General features: G+C 31.8%; 1 protein-coding gene across 1 annotated transcript in view; it reads right to left on the bottom strand.

Moving 5' to 3' along the window:
• Window positions 1-18,421, bottom strand: part of LOC127708851 (sperm-tail PG-rich repeat-containing protein 2-like) — a 50,052-nt gene that overhangs the window by 29,099 nt on the left and 2,532 nt on the right. Inside the window, exons 3-9 of the mRNA XM_052214010.1 lie at window positions 17,347-17,468; window positions 15,433-15,585; window positions 14,723-14,887; window positions 12,623-12,853; window positions 10,023-10,136; window positions 8,266-8,422; window positions 809-1,062 (exon numbers count right to left, since the gene is read on the bottom strand). Coding sequence (XP_052069970.1) covers window positions 809-1,062; window positions 8,266-8,422; window positions 10,023-10,136; window positions 12,623-12,853; window positions 14,723-14,887; window positions 15,433-15,585; window positions 17,347-17,468 — 1,196 coding nt within the window. The remainder of the gene's footprint in view (window positions 1-808; window positions 1,063-8,265; window positions 8,423-10,022; window positions 10,137-12,622; window positions 12,854-14,722; window positions 14,888-15,432; window positions 15,586-17,346; window positions 17,469-18,421) is intronic.

Below are 18,421 nucleotides of genomic sequence, written 5' to 3'. Positions count from 1 at the left end.
ACATGATGATATGGAAAAGACATAACAAAATTGTCTAGGTTTTCTATGTTTTCTCCTAGTTGAATGGCAATAAAGATAATTTACTTTGACATTACAGCAGTTGTCAATTTAAATGAACAAATAAACTTGTAGAAACTAACTGTCACCAATAAATTACAACAAAAGTTACCTAGAAAAAAAAACTTTTCTATTGTAATTACAAGGAGATGCTATCCAAACATTGTAAATTTACATGTTTGATAAATGTTATCACAAAGTAATCTAGAGTAACATGCAGTTCTATAGTCTCCAAGGCTTCCTCGGACATAATACTGAAGAAAATTACCCTTAAATTGAGACTTGAAGCTCAAAATTATAATAGAGGGTGAAAATAAGGATGATTATCAACTTATCACTGTTTCTTGATGTGTAATGATATTTAACAGTTCACTATATATCGTGGAGGGTTGTGGTAACTGTAGGCATTATAAAACATAATCATCTACAGTTAATGTCATCATTACATAATCACAAAATATTACACAAAATGAAAAGTCAGCTGACTTTCTAGATAATACACAAGGCAAAGTGATCAAATGGTGTATATCATCAAATACAAAACTGTTAAGCGATGTTGATTTTCCTAGTATTAAAATACATGAGCGGTGCAAGCAATACTGCTACATTACTATTTATTATAAGATAGAACTGTAAATCATATACACTGGCATGCTTAGAATTATAAGTTTTGCAACTTATACCCTCTTTAATGTTTTACTCTATAAGACAAAATAAAATAAATTGTAGATTACATAACATCAATTATTACCTTAACTGTTGGTGGAGGCTCAACAACTCTTGACGTTACTGATGCAAATGTAGACGTCAGGTTTGGATACTTTGTCCTAAACGGTTTCTCTTTTATTTGGTAATGAGCTGGACCTGGTACTTCAACCTCTTCTTTTTTGGTAATGGGTTTTATCCTGACAGATGTGGTTCCAAATACACCCTTCCGAGTACTCTCAATGTAGGCCTTTCTCATGCTCTCTGAACCCATACCAACAATATTATATGCTCCGGGACCTAAAGTACAAATAAACCAACAATTTTATATGCTCCATGACCTGAAGTACAAAAAGACCAACACTGTTAAGGGTTATATGCTCCAGGACCTAAAGTACAAATAAACCAACAATGATATATGCTCCAGGACCTTAAGTACAAATAGACCAATAAGTCAAATTAATATAACACAATGTACTATCTTGTCCCCAAAACTTCTTGATTCTTCAAACTATCCCTGTATGTTACATTTCAGTTGAAGTTTGGACAAAACCAATGACGGAAAGATGTCAAATAGACAAGTATACACATGTTGTAAAACACCAAGGGTAATTCAAAGTATCGGAAAACAGAATGCGCACACACATTACAACTAATTTCTACTGAGCTGCTGACCAAATAAGAAGTCATTCTGTTCAGTAATATGGAAGAAATATGTGACAAAATTTTTTTGTTTATCAAAAATATTTCAAAATTCAAAATATTACCAAACAGGAATTAGGTTTCTGACAGATCCAAAAAGCGCTCATGCCTTACAACACACCACTGCCAAGCTTTCAAATAGGAAAGTCATTCTGTTTAGTTGTTTGTGAGAAAAGTGTGAAGAAAATATTCACTGGACAAAGGAAGGAAAGACTAGGCTATATGCTTTCTAAATAAATTTTTTCATGGAGCATAATCAACCTATAATCGATTCATACTTGAAATAGGTGAACATGCAAATATTGCCATTCTTTATATCTTTCTACACATTCTTTATATCTTTCTACACAAAAATGCATTTAATTTATAAATGAACTGGATTCAATAAAAAGTTTTAGCTGCACTTAAACCAATTTTTATTTGTAGTCTTCCTCTTGTACATGTGTACTTACAATTACATAGCTATAATACCAAGCATTAAAATACCCATTACTAAGACATTACAGACCTCAATATTTTGGCAAAGGTGAAGAAACATCATTAAAAGCTGAATTATTTTGTATGAACATGAAACAAAGCTAACATTCTTGGGACCATTTTACCCTGGCAGATTGCTGGGTCACTTTGTATAACACATCATAAAATATAATGTCACTTTATACTGCAGTCAAATAATATGATACACTGTAAAATGAAATATATCACTTAATTTGAAAGCTTCACAATGACAATATTTCATGAAAGACATGAAATAACACTCCATTTATCCTGTTTTTCACAGATTTTCCTGTTAAAAAAATTGGGTGTAATAAAATTCCATACACATTCGAACATGTAATGGGTTTTCTACTCTCTGTCTCTCTCTTATGGCTGTTTAAGTTACCTAATTGTAAAACAGATATCCTATACCAATCATCAATATTGTGTCTTTATTGATTTTCATATTAAAAAGTAAAAAGTTTGACATCAAAGAATGAAGAACTCAATATGTACTTTTAAGACTTTCCATAATTATTTTACTAGTCACTTTAAAATTAATTGCATTCAGTAAGAAAATTAAATGTGAGGGGCAAGAAAATGGGGGACACATTGCAGCAATATAATATGTACAATTTCAATAAAAGAACCTTGTAAAACTGCTATAAACGATAGGATCAGACTATCTATTTTGTTCTTTTCAAGTAATCTGAAATTTCTGTAGAGCTTCTCAGTACAATTATTAAATTACCCTAGTGTAAAATTTAATTTTTCACTTAATATGTATTTATCATAGCTTTGAAATGAAACAAATTTGGCCATTTCATTGCCATAAATACAAGTTTATAAAAACTTAAAGTTTTCCCTTATTTATAACAACTTTCAAAAATCCACTTATTCAAATTGAGCCTCAATTTTTCTTGAAAACTAGCATGGTAACCTACATTTTGTTTTGTTTTTAAAAGATCTCATGTACACTCATCATATCTAAAAATAAATAAAAAATTGTCAGTGCAGTATGAAGCCATACAGACTCTCCACATAAAACTTTATGAATGGAAAGAGGTTTGGTATCTGTAAACATTGACCGACATTAAAGAAGTCAGAGACTTGAAACAAAGACTATGTAACATTGATTTAGTTTATCTTTGCTGAAATTAATTACCTTGTGAAATAAGGCATGACTTGTTTCCAGGTATATAGATTATTTCCTGTTAAGGGATGTGACTATCTTTAGAAGCTAACTGATAGCATAGTAATCAGCTATACAGTAAAATCAAAATAAATTTTAACTGAAAAACAGAAGAAAAAGAAATAATAGAAAATACAAAAAAAAACATTGATTTGGTGTGTACTATCATTACATCCTTTTACAATGTAAAATGTCAGCATGCATTGAAATAGGAAATATATGGAATAGAAAGGAAATTGTGTATCAATTCATGACACAAAATCACTATGCTCGCATGAAAAAACCAAACCTAATTGAACAGCACTTTAATCGCTTTCTTCATCTAAAAGTCATAATGTGGCCTTCAACATGAAGCAAAAACTCACACCTGACTGCAAGTTAAAGACCTCCCCTGGCACCGGTTTGAGCAGAATTCTCTGCTATATATTCTAGAAAAAAATGTGTGCACGACAGATTTTATTTTCATTTTGACTGTTTTTGTACTTTTGCTCAGTTCAAAAGATATATTTCAAAAACTATTTCTATTTGTAAAGAGACGATTTTACTTTCCTTTTTTTGGTTAATTTAGTCGTTGTTTCCTCTGCATCTATGTTAGAAATATGTTTATTGAAAGGCAAACAAACTAAGATTCCTCACTTGTTTAATAATAATTTCAACTAAAAACGATTTACAATCCTATTGCATTTCATCTGATTAAAAATGTTATGGTCTAAAATATCTTTTAATTCAAATTTTATACCTTCGCACTATATGATATTCAAAATGTAGCCGAAATTTATATGCATTTAACAAATTTATTACAGTTGTATATTTGCTGATCTTTTCTAATCAAAAGATATAAAAACTTTGTCCTTATAAAGATCCTTGACAGTTTTCTTATTGAACAAATCCAACTTAGTGACTCATCTGTCTTTTAATATAAAGAAGCTTTTTCCATACATCATTAATATTCGATGGAGGCCATAAAAATATGATCAATCGGAGAAAACTGATTAATATACTGATAATAAAAACACTTAGGTGTGAAAAAGCAATGAATATCTCTAAGCTTAACATAGAATCCTATCTCTCTCCTTAGCTATTGTCCGACGATTGGTCACCAAGGGAAACTGACTTTTATGGAGGGTATCATTTTTTATTATAGGGGCATCTGTCGTGGTCTTGTTGAGGTCACATGTTGCATCCCGGCTATTTTGTTGTGAACAAAAGAAATACAATAATCAAGCCTGTAAAAAGTAGAAATTATTATCCATTATCGACAAAACTTTCACTTTCATTGTTACAGGAGCTCCCATAACAAACTTAATCCATTTTTTGTGTTCCGTGAAAAACAGTGATTTATAACAAGGGTATGGTCAATAAAATTAGTTCAGACAGTTTTATGGACAAAATGAATAATTTTGCATTTATAAGGTTTTGACATAGATTACTTTTGATTAGGCCATGTTAGATGTAAAGCACTTCTAAACATGTTACTCTCAGTACTGAATATGAACATAAAATTTGTTGTATTGTATTGTAACAAACATTTAACAATACCACATATAATAAATTTTTCTATTAACAATTTGTATAAAAAGTTAGTCCCTTTTCTTCAAAAACAATTATAAACAGAAACAAACTTTTCAATACCATATTGTGGTGTATCAGAAGTCAAGATGGTTTTATCATATCAGTGGGGATAGGGAGAGTTCGCCTAGTCTAACCATTTTGGTTTGAGGTTATGGTTCAATGGCATAGTGGATTAACATAAATGGACAACCAGGAATAATTGATTGATTGATTGTTGGTTGCTTAATGTCCAGTGGCAAATATTTCATGCATATTCAGGACAAGAACAAATTAACAATAAATACAATAGGTAGGTTCTGTAATAAGGACGTGCGGGATTAAGGTCGGAGAAATTTAGACTGCCACGGGAAATGAGGGTATATTGGATAGGGACAAAGATTTAGCCTTGCAACAGGTCACCTACGGACCCCTCAAAGAGTTGTTGCAAGGGTTCTTAACGTTCAAAGAGTGTGGCACTCTCTTTACACGAGGCATCGGATTTAACGTCCCCATTCTGACCGGACGTGGCTGCAAATTTGTACATCCCGCACAGCCAATCGGACGCCCCACTTTAGCAAGGGTTTTACTGCCGGTCGGAGGAAGACCAATGGTGACCGAATCTGGCTTAATCCTGAAGCTTGTTGTGAAAGATCAGAGTATGAGAATAGATTCATGGTAAGATATCAGTTATACATGTGACATTAAAATGTACACCTTACAATGTCATCAATAGGCTTAATAAAATTGACAACATACTTTTTAAAAAGTAACCACAAAATAAAATGAAAATTACAGAACCAAAAGTCAGTCAAGGTCAGGTGAACCTGTTGGATTGACAAAATTATAAGCTTATAATAAATTTTTCAGAAACTAGTATCATCATTTGATTTGAGCCTGAATGACTATACCAAGAAAATAAGGTCCGTTAAGATGGAACCTGTCCAACTGATATGTAACCCTCAAAATCCATTTATGGACCAAATAAGTTCACACATCAATTTAAGCATTAGTAGAACTGGTGCAAATTTAGAATAAGAACTCAAAAATACTGAGTCAGTCAACTATCAGCATGGAGTCCTAGTATAGTGATAGGTATAAGACTGCTGCTTTTTTGCTGTCAATTTACTGGGAATCCAGAAGCCATGATTGGTGTAGTACATATATCATTTGCATAGAAACAAACCAAAAGAAGGAAATGGAAAGCACTTTTTTCATCACTGAACTATGACCTTGAGATCAAGGACAGCTGACAGAGGTCAGACAGAAACCCATGCTGACAGACAATTACACACAAAAATATGAATTGCTTATATCTACTATCTTGTCACAAATAAAAGCTTTATGATGCTGTTCCCAAGCTTTATGATGGTGTTCCCAAGCTTTATGATGGTGTTTCCAAAAGTAAATGCAACCATATATAGAATAGAAATGGGGAATGTGTCAAAGAGACAAAAGCCCAACCAAAGAGCAGAAAATAGCCCAAGGCTAACAATTAGTCCAACCCAGTGAGAAAATCCTACACCCAGAGGCTTGCTTCAACTGGCATGTATCCCTTACAGAATAAACTTTCAATCCACGCCAGACAAAATGCATATATATGTCATTGTCTTAACAGGTATGGTACAAATTCAAATGCAGGCATTATTCAATGAATGAAGTAATAAGGTCTCAGAACTTAATATCAATTAAAAGAAATGGGATATTTTCAATTTCAAAATTAATCTACTAACTTAGATATCAATATTCAAAGTTAATGTTCACATAAAACATCCACACAGTGACAAATACTTTTGAACCATAATGACAAAGAATGATTAATTTTTATGTGACATGAAAAACATCCATTTCAGATTGTATGGTGTACCAGATGGAAAATTAGAAAGCTGATTTACGGTCAACTTTTGTCCTCCAATCAAAAAGTCGACAGATAGTGGCCAAGATAGAAATATGTTGCCAGAAAAACAAAATAGACTGGGTGGTTGTTTATGTAAATTTTAGATTGTGATAATAGTCTCTAAGGTTTTCACTTTAAAATTCAACACATGAATATGTTGACTTTTATGATTTTAAATCAATTGTATTGCTAATTTTTTTTGTTAATTCAAAGAGTACACAATAGTCAATGTCAAAAGATAATAAAATCACTGCATAACAAAACATGCTTATTTTCCCTGGCGTCCAGTTTCCACTTAGCGCCAAGGTCCTAAAATATTGCTACATGCTAACTTTAATAGGGCTTTTGACTAATTTTCACATTAGCAGCTAAAAAATAGCTTGTGACTAATCAACTTCAAAGAAATTTCAATCTTAATCACTTTCGGTATTTTCTACAATTAAATCCAACCCTATAACAGAACAAACAATGATATAAGAGGGAAAGTAATCTGATTATTTTTGTATAAAACAGTAGAAAATCCACTCCTTGTCACTTATATTCAAATTAATAGCCCAATTAACAACTTCTACTTCATAACTGTAATTCCCTCTTCTTCCAATTATTTTGTAAAACAATTGAAAACTTTACAGAATTCTGTGGTTACTGATGGTGATACATTCATTTAAATTAACTACAATGATGGATTTACTTTATCACATAGAGTTACTGTAATTTCAAAACTTTTTTATCATTGGGAAAACTGCTACTGAATAGTAATCGCTAAAATAAAAACTCACACTTTAAATTGATGACATTTATTTGTATGCACCATTTATAATAAATCTCACATTAATGTCAATTTTTTTTAAATCGCACTAAATAAATGCACATGAAAAAATTTGTGAACTTATATTATACTAGAAAGAACATACATCGACGGAGGTGTTAATTCACCAGTGCTCTGTATGCAATCTCCTGATTATCCTTTTGTGTGCAAACATCCATGGCCATAATTAAAATATCATTAAGAATATGACACACTAAATAATGTCAACAATTAAATTATCATTAACATTTTTTTCAAGCATATATAAAAATGATACAAAGAAAATTATCGGATATTGGTTATTTCCGAGTTATATTACCATGACTTTTGAATTTATTTTATTTTTAGTCATAAAATTGTGGACTCTACTTTTCACTACTTAGTACAGACTCAAGTCAAAAATACTGAATGGCTGAATATTTGACTTTGAGTAAAATCAGGTTCATGGCAGTCCAGATATAATTGCAAACTTTTCACATGAACGTATTTATGTGATACATGCCATCTTTAGAACGACCAATGCTTACAGAGGAACTACAGGGTACATAATTTTCTTTGGTGTTAAAAATAAGAAATGAATTTTGGTTCTTTAAGGTTTATGTACCATATTGAAAATTATGCCAATATTTAAAATTTCAAAGGAATCTTGGACAAAATTAGACAACTCAAATACAAGTAAAGATATTCTATCATATGGCTTCTCTAAAATTTAAAATGTGTATAATTCCATCCAGAACTTTTAAGTAATCAAATGGTCATCTATTAGTGGTGATACACACTCCTTAAATTTACATGGAGAAAATTAATCAACAATACCACTTTCAAGCAGTAATAATCCTCATTCAGATTATATCTATGGGACATATTACTGTCAATTACCTGGATTTTTTCTGTGACCTTTTGGTTCAAATCTTACAGATGTCTGTCCAAATGGACTTCTTTTCAATCCTGTTACTCTTTTCATTGATTCAAACGCATTACGTGGATCATTGTATGCTCCTGGTGATGGAGTAACTTTCTTCAAGGGTGTAAATCTCTGTAATTAAACATAATTTTTTCATTGTACATATTTAAATTAAATCGTAAAACAGAAGATAAAATTATTAATATTATATGTCAACGTATAGTATAAAGCAATATAGGCAGATATGTATTTAATCTTTTCAAATCATTTTAATCAAAATTACATAAAAAATTGAAAAAAAAAAAATTGTCATTTTTTTTTTCAATACATTGCTGTAGAATTGGTAAAAATAATATAGCATTTGTAGCACTAACAATCACATTATAATGGGTGACATATAGAAAAACTTTTAGAATTGCCTCTTTTATGATGCTGTGTGGCAAAATATCAAATACAAAGATTGAGTCAATGATTTAGTGGTATTTTATTATGTTGCCACCGTGAATAGACCACCTTAAATTGAGATACTTTGGCATTTTTTATCAAAAAATATAAATTTTGCACTTGTTGTTTACATCTTATTTTGATTTTAACATAATGGAATTTTTTGTTCAAATATTCAGTTGTTGAAGACTAGTTAAGACAAACACCATTATGATAATCAGACGAAAGAGTTGATGAAAAAAGTTCTAACTTTTCCATAATTTGTTCTGGATGGAAATACAATTACAGAAAAAACAGAATTTGCTTTAAATTTTATTTCATTTTTCTTTTTCAGGACTTCCAACAGTCTGCACTTTTGTCATAAAAGTGTTGGAGAGTAAAAATTTGAACGGAAAAAATAATTTTCTGAAATTTTGTGTATCAACAGAATTTGATTTCATTACTAAACATTTTCTGCCCAATCTTCAATTGAAATATATAGCTGGTTTATTTTCCAAATTATAAATAATTCACTGGTACATTTCTTTTGTCCTTCTGTATACCTAACCATTCTAAATAATATGAAGGTTCTTATAGTTTAATATCTAAGGAGTATAAAAGAGAGGCGAAAGATACCAAAGGGACATTCAAACTCCTAAGTCGAAACTGACAACGCCATGGCAAAAAAAAGAAAAAGAAAAAGGTACACAAAACAACACATAGAAAACTAAAGACTGAGCAACACGAACCCCAACAAAAACTGGGGGTGATCTCAGGTGCTCAGGAGGGGTAAGCAGATCCTGCTCCACATTTGGTACCCGTCATGGAGTATGAAAATGTATTGCATTGTAAAAAAAAATCACTGACCTAGAAATATGACCTAAAAAAAAAATTTTACAAGGCCTTCTAGCATGAAAATATTGATTTTAACTACTGGTATATCATAGGACTGCTCTGGTTAATACTGAAATACCACTACCTTGCAGTCACAAGTTTCAGAGTAATGTTCTTAAAGCTAAAGATCTCAACAAATAAGTTAGACATAGAGGTTATATTTATATAGGCATATACAAGGGTCAAGTAATAGCAAGTTTAAGGTGAACTAACTGATTAATTTTTAAAAACTTAAAACTTTTAAACTAAAGTTTGCCAATAAGTATAAACAAAGACTTCTCTCATATTCCAGAAAAGGGGATGAAGATGCCAAAAGCAATTTGACAGTACTCCACAATATTATGACAAACTTTGGCTACCCTCATACTTCTAAGAATTATGAATATTGTACGTTATAAAGTAATATCTTACATACCTTGGATTGTGACATAAATGGTGGATGTTCTACTTCGATTCCCTCTGTGTTAACTTTAGGAGGTTCAGGATCAAATACACCCTTAACATCATACTTCCCTGGTCCGGGAACTCCCTGAAAATGTTTTCAGACATCAAATTAGTTTCAAGTCTTCCATGTCAGATTTTGTAAAATTTAATGCAAATACTTTGACAATGTAAAATGATGTAAAAATAACTGTACAATGGATATTTCAATACTATAAATTCAGAAATTATTGCGTGCATTTATTATTGCCATTTTTCAAGAATGGACAAAAATATGAGTTAAATCACGAATTCAGTCGTGTATTGTCCATGGTTTTTTCTCTAAAATTAAGATTGCCAGACAGGAGTGTGGATTATAGAGTACTATAAGCAAGAAATAGGATAAACTGATACTTAAATAAATGCTTCTTTACAAATTTCTCATTTCTTTTCATAGCATTCCATAACTTAAACATGATTCTGCTTGTTAACTATGCTATGAAAAAAAGGACAAAGTCAGCCGGGGAACCAGCTAAACATAAGGATGTATAAACTACAAAAAGTAATCCGTTATTCGTTCCCTTTTGGTGTTTATACTTTTAGCTAAAGCTTCGTCAAACATTAATGTGATGAATATATCTGACAGTATTTCACTTCAGAACGGAACTTCTTTAGTTTCAAAGTCGTATTCTGTAGTTATACCCCCGCTTTAAAAAAGTGGGGGTATACTGTTTTACCTCTGTCTGTCCGTCCATCCGTCAGTCAGTCAGTCCTTTGTCGCATCTTTCTCAGGAACTACATTACAAGGATTTCTGAAATTTGGTTTCAGGGTTTATATGAGTCAGCTATACCGTGTGATGCGTTTTCAGATTCATCACTCAATAACTTCCTGTTTACCGAACACTTGTATCATTTTACACATGATAGCCAAGTTGAAAATTTTCGTCAAATTTTTCTCCGGAACTTCAATACAAGGATTTCTGAAATTTGGTTTTAGGGTTTATATGAGTCAGCTATACCGTGTGATGCGCTTTCAGATTCATCACTCAACAACTTCCTGTTTACCTTATACTTTTAGTGGGGCAGAGGTATCATTAGTGAGCAGTAGCTCACAGATTCACTTGTTATATCATTAAGTACAGATTTTTCGCATACTCTCACGGTCTCAATGTATTTGTTTGCGATTTATACATTCTATTCGGATATCTGGTTAATGAAATATACAACTTTTACAATTGTTTTACTTATGATTTTGGCTTATTTCAACACTCATGAAGTGTTTAAGAATCATTTGCAAGCATTTTCAACTTCTAATAGATGATGAAAAACTGCATTTTACATGAAAATACCGCAAACCATATCACACCCTTTGAAATTACATGAGTTCCCATAGACGTTTTCAACAAGTGAAAACAAATTTTTTTCCTGAATTCCTGGTGGCGAAAAAGGGGTGCGGACAATATACCAGTGCAGACTTTACAAGACCAGGCCAGTTGCTGTAATTCAGATATATGTATCAGATTTCAGTATGTGAGTTCTTATTATTGCGATACTCACCCAGACGCATTTTTCGCATTAATAAAAACAACGCAATAATTTCTGAATTTACAGCAGTCAATAAAAAGAAATTAACTTTAATTCTTCATCACATGAATCCTGATTTTCAGAACATCTTAATCTTATAATGATTGATGAAAGTAGTTTGTCTACATCTACCTACAAGGCAACTTATATCAATAGAGTGAAGGAATCATTTGCATAAATGACAATGTGTACAAGCTACTTGTGATAGAGTCTGTCATGCCAACGAAGATATACATATTCCTGAGGTATCAGTTAGAATTGATTTCATATCTGCAGTTGATATGCAGTGTAATGAAATACATATTTTCTAATGTGTTTATCTTAAAATCATGCCATTTTGAAATTTGCAGCCAACAAATACTTTGATTGATTTATTGTTTTTTTAGTGTTTATGCCACTTTCAGATCTATTGGCTATATCAAACAGTCAATATTTATTGTGGAGGAAAGTCGGCTTGTGCAGGGTTCAAACTCACAACCCCAGTGTTGACAGGCTAGTGTAACTTTTTAGACCATTTGGCTACCATAGCACCATAGCACAAATACATATTTTGAAAATGGAATGCAACAAATAATTTTGTGAACACCAGAAATAAAATTATGATAATAAATATCATCTAGCTATCAATTTTTGCTATATTCTGAAATTTTTGAATGTTTACATATTTTGACAGTTACTTTGAGATGACAACAAACAAATAAATTTTGACACATAATAATTAATTTAAGGAATCATGTTCTAAGTTCATATCAAATTTCTTTGAATTCCAAGCACTTCGAATGTTGACATATCATGGTGACTATTTTGAAAGTTTTATCACCAGAAATCGATTTGGAATATATTTTGTAACATATTATATCTATCAATTTTGGTTGAAATCCTAGCACAAAAAAAGATGTTTCTCAAATTTTAATTTACCAATGTATTAGGAATGTCTTTAAATACCTTTTTTGATGTATAAACCAAGAAATTATTGTAAAAATCTTAACTAATTCATTTACTTAAACATACCTTCTTTTCAACATCTTTCTGAATAGCCTCATGATAACGTGGAATTCTGGCTTCAAATCTAGCTTGTTCTTCCGCTTGGGAATTTAAATTCTCAGCTTTCATACTGGCATCTCTGTAAGGTTCATATTCACCAGGTCCTGGGCCCATTTTGCCTTTACTTAAATCAAGACGTTTTGATGCCAAGTTACCAAAATGAATACCTTTGTAAGTCTTGGTTGTCTTTGTTTCAGTCTGTTAAATAAATTGATTAGTATGATCATAAAGAAACTGGAGATTAGGTTTACCTGAAATGCATGTTAGTGAAGAGTTTTTTAGCTCAGTGTTGAAGGCCTCACTGTGATTTGAGATGGAGAACAGCAATAAAAGCACTGCTCCTTTGCTTTTTGAACAGATTGAAAATATATTATTGATATTGAATAAATACAACATCACACAGTTTTTGAGTCGATACAAACATTTATTTTCATCTATTTAGAAGATTATTTTTTCTCTCAGGTAAATTAATCAATGAGTGATGGATTTCTCTTAAAGAAATTTAAAGGTCCCAGTGAATAAACTACACAGAGAACAATAGCTATTGCATTTATTCAATGGGACAATAGAACAGACAAAAGTTTAAATACCTTGACCAAGAGGAGATGACTCTGTGGAAAAGTTTCATTTGGTTTGCAATAACCATTCTTTTTTATTTACAAACAATTGTTCAAGCTTGGATTCTTCTAATAAAATTGAGAATGGAAATGGGGAATGTGTCAAAGAGACAACAACCCGACCATAGAGCAGACAACAGCCAAAGGCCACCAATGGGTCTTCAATGCAGCAAGAAACTCCCGCACCCGGAGGCGTCCTTCAGCTGGCCCCTAAACAAATATGTATACTAATTCAGTGATAATGGACATCATACTAAACTCCAAATTATACACAAGAAACTAAAATTAAAAATGATACAAGACTAACAAAGGTCAGAGGCTCCTGACTTGGGATAGGCGCAAAAATGCGGCGGGGTTAAACATGTTTTTTGAGATCTCAACCCTCCCCCTATACCTCTAGCCAATGTAGATAAAACAAACGTACAACAGTACGCACAGTAAAACTCAGTTTAAGAGAAGTCCGAGTCAGATGTCAGAATAGGAAACAAAAGAAAATAAACAAAATGACAATAATACATAAATAACAACAGACTACTAGCAGTTACTGACATGCCAGCTCCAGGCCTCAATTAAACTGATTGAAAGATTATGTCTTCATCATATGAATATCAGGCACAATCCTGTTGATAAATGTACACACAACTACTTGATATATGTATCAACTTACATATTACTTTTTGATAAAGCAATTATTCTTTTAAAAAATGGATCAAAGACTCAAATGGCTGGGTTGCACAGATTGTTTCTTAAACAAAGGAGAATGGTCTTTACTAAACATTTAAATATATGGATATGTAAATTGGAAAAATGGGAAAAAATCTTAAAACAACTGCATAATGAAAGGTGCACAACCTGAAAAGCTTTGCAAATCTCTGTGAATTTCCAAAGATCTGGGTAAAAAACAAAAACTGTTACCGTCTTTGAAATTTTGCTGGTGAAATGACAAAGTTCCTTAGCCTGGAATGGGTAAAAATACCTTTAGCAATTCTATAATAGCAGGCATGTGAATATCTGCAATCATTCTGCAAAGTTTCAAAGATAAGGGTTGATAAGTTTCAAAGATATGGGTTGATAAGTTTCAAAGATATGGGTTGATAACTGTAGTAAAAGTTGATTACACAAAATTGGTTCCATCTTTAGTGATTTGATGAAAAATAAGGTTCCCTAGTTCAGAAAAATGAGGAAAAAAAGCCTCAAATTCATATTAGTATGTGTACACAACTTCAACATTTGTGCAATATTTCAGTGACGGTTCTAGAAATCTGGGTTAAAAACGGTAGGAGGAGTTGATAACACAAAAATGGTACCATCTTTTGCAATTTTTTTATCCCTGGCAAATTTCACATTTGTATTCTGTTGAATTTGTATTTCTCAGCCTTCCATTTTAATAGATCTTCAGCAATGTTTTTCTTTTTTTTTTCCTTAAGAAAAACCTGACTGTTTTACTTACAACTGCTGGTTTATAGAAAGCTGGTCCAATAGACACATCTCTGTCTGGTGGGTCTTGTTTTTTAAGTGTACCATCCTCACATTCCTCATAGCCATAGGCCTGACCAGGCATGGGTATAGATGGGGCCTCTGGTTTTCTGTGGAACTTTATTCTACTTGTCAAAAGCTAATAATAAAGAAGTGGAGATCAAGAAATTTAAAACGTAACTTTTATCCTGCGTTTTCTTTGATGCAAAAATATTCTGAATTTATTAACACTGAAAGCAAAAAACCTATCATTTAGGTCACTTAGTTAACAAAGTAAATTATTCCAGAAGGCTTTGGACTAGAGTGTTGAAAGTCAAGAATGCTCTTCTTTGGATTTTTTAAAATACTGACAAATTGCACAATTAAGAAGGACAAATTACTGTTTTCAACCTTATTGTGATTTCATTATAAAGTAAATAATATTGGTGCAGTTGAGACAATATTTTTTCAGGAAAAAAAAAAGTGTTTTGTTTTTCCAAAAGTATATTTTGCAATTTGCTGGTGCCAAACTGTTTGAAATATTTTATTTTCATAAGTTTTCAAGTCTCAGATGATAAACTTACTTAAACATTGTTATATATGAAATTTATGGTAGAGGATATTGTCTTTTTATTCAAATATCAACAAAAATAAACCACAAATGAATATTTTCCACTTAACAGAAGTAAAACATAATGTACATACTGCTCCAGCTTTATCTTTGTTTGTAAGTATATTTGGAGCAGACTTTGCTGTCCTGAACTCTGTATATTTTTCAGTACTGTAAGTTCCAGGTCCTGGGTTCTCTGTACTGATTTCACTAAAGCGTTTGGATCTATTTGCTAATGTTTTACCACCCTGTAAATATAAACATTCATCCTAGGCAAGGATTTGTATAGAACTCCTTACATTCACACTCTGTCAATTTACAGCATATTCACTATACAAATCCTTGTCTTAGCCAATTTGTTATCAAATCACTAATCGTTATAGTTGACACTTAATTTGATATTGTGTCTAATATATATATATGTAGCTTAATTTGTTTTGTCTATTAAATAAATTGTACATTCCTGATTCCATTTTAGTTGTAAAACTGAGTACCTGAACTGTGTATCAAATCACCTTTATATGAAACTTTCTATATCACACTTAACTCTATAGTTAGATTTCAATTGCACACTATTCTAAAAAAATAAATAAAAAATCAAGAGTTGTCCAGGAGGACACAACCTCATTACAGAAAGTTCAGTTAACAATTATAACCAATGAACCAATTTCACAATAAACTGTTGACACAGAGATATGTCTGGCTTGTAGGCATAAAATTCAGAAAAAGACAACCTGATGGACAGCAACATTGCTATTTAATTCAAAGTCGCTGGACCAACTAGTGGGTATGGCCTCGAAATGGTTGACAAACTGAGATGTACAGACAGCAATGTAACTTTATAGAAAATATTGTCTATTGTAAGTAGTTCCTATCAAACTAACTTAATCAGAAAACTTAATATTGAAAATTGATAATTGATTGAACTTTACTGGACCATGACCTAGGAGGCAGGGCCTCAAAATAGTTGTCAAACTGATATGTATCGATAGCAATGCAACTTCACACAACATATCATTGATCTATCACCAGTATTCCATATCAATCTAACTTTAAAAGCAGAAAACTTACCATTTAAAATTGCCAATTAATTCAAAGTCACTGGACCATGGCCTAGGGGGCAGGGCCTCAAAATAGTCTCCAAACTGATATGTACTGATAGCAATGCAACTTCAAACAAAATATCATTGATCTATCACCAGTAGTTCCTATCAAACTAACTAAGCAGAAAACTTAACATTTAAAATTGCTAATTAATTCAAAGTCACTGGACCATGGCCTAGGGGGCAGGTCCTCAAAATAGTCTCCAAACTGATATGTACTGATAGCAATGCAACTTCACACAAAATAGCATTGATATATCACCAGTAGTTCCTATCAATCTAACTTAAGCAGAAAACTTAACATTTAAAATTGCTAATTAATTCAGTCACTGGACCATGACCTCAGGGACATGGCCTCAAAATTGTTGTCAAACTTATATGTACTGATAGTAATGCATCTTTATACACAATATCAATGATTTATCACAAGTAGTTCCTATCAAACTAACTTCAGCAGAAAACTTAACAATTGTTGACACCGTCACCGCAGCAAGGCAAAAAACCTAATGAGAAAAATAGTGGTAAGTCATGAAAATTTCAGTATACCTAAAGATCAATTTTATTTGTACATTTTTTTGGTGAAAAGACCCATAGATTAAGAAAATTTTTATGTTCTGTTAAAGAACTAAGTCATACCTCAAGGTTGCTTGATTTTTGTTGAGGTTACTTTTTTTCATTCTTCATTTCTTCTGTGTAGTGTTTTGTGGACTATCTTTATTCTTTTGGCCATGGCGTTATCTGTCTTTTATTTGACTTATGCACATTTTCATTGTGTCCAGACACAACAATACTTACAGCAATCTGATCTTTGGCAAATCCTGGATCATAATGTCCAGACACAACAAAACTTACAAAGATCTGATCTTAGGTAGATCCTGGATCATAATTTTAAGACATAATACTTACAACAATCACATCTTGGGCAATTCCTGGATCATAATGTCCAGGTCCTGGTGCTGCTACAGTCTGGTCATTAATATTCAAAAATGTTTCTCTACTGGTCATAGACAAGAAAGGAGCATATCCATCTGAGAAATAAGAATTTTAATTATTTTATTTTAATCATTCAAGGAAACATTTAGGTTTTCCAATGAGAATATCATTACAGCAATTGCAATGTCAATATATCATGATACTTTCCTAAGATAATTTTAGATTTGTATCATTTTCCATTGTCATTTTAAATCTATTATTAAATGTAAAATAACTAATCAAACTGTGGTATGTGGTCTCTAAAATTCAGAATTCATTGTTTGTTATATAAAATTGAGAAGTTTACAAACAGGTTAATTATTCTGTGTGACTATTTTACGGTTAAGTAGGAAATAATATCAATGACATAATTTTTTTTAAGGACCTCCTTCTGACATACAAAACCTGTCAAGTAATAACTAGTTCATTTAAATTTCAGGACCTCCTTGGAGACTCCTCCTCACATTCCAAATCTTTCTAGTTACCATTATTCAATCTTTACAAAAATTTCAGGACCTCCTCCTAACATTCAAAACCTCTAAAGTAACAACTGCAATATATTGCAATTCACTAAAAATCTGTTGTGACAAAAAATTCACAAAAATTTCAGGACCACCTCCTCTGTTCCTATCATTCAAAATATGCTTAGTGACAAAAAATTCACAAAAATTTCAGGTCTTCCTCCTTACATTCACACTTTGTCAAGTTACAACTTATTCACTTAAATTCCAGGAACTCCTCCTTACATTCACACTCTGTCAAATTACAACTTATTCACTTAAATTTCAGGACTTCCTCATTACATTCACACTCTGTCAAGTTACAACTTATTCACTTAAATTTCAGGACTTCCTCCTTACATTCACACTCTGTCAAGTTACAACTTATTCACTTAAATTTCAGGACTTCCTCCTTACATTCACACTCTGTCAAGTTACAACTTATTCACTTAAATTTAGGACTTCCTCATTACATTCACACTCTGTCAAGTTACAACTTATTCACTTAA

Source organism: Mytilus californianus, unplaced genomic scaffold (assembly GCF_021869535.1).
Source record: "Mytilus californianus isolate M0D057914Y unplaced genomic scaffold, xbMytCali1.0.p SCAF_7, whole genome shotgun sequence".
NCBI classification, from domain to species: Eukaryota; Metazoa; Mollusca; class Bivalvia; order Mytilida; family Mytilidae; genus Mytilus; species Mytilus californianus.
Note: the sequence above shows the minus strand (reverse complement) of the source record. Positions and strands in the feature narration are given on the sequence as shown.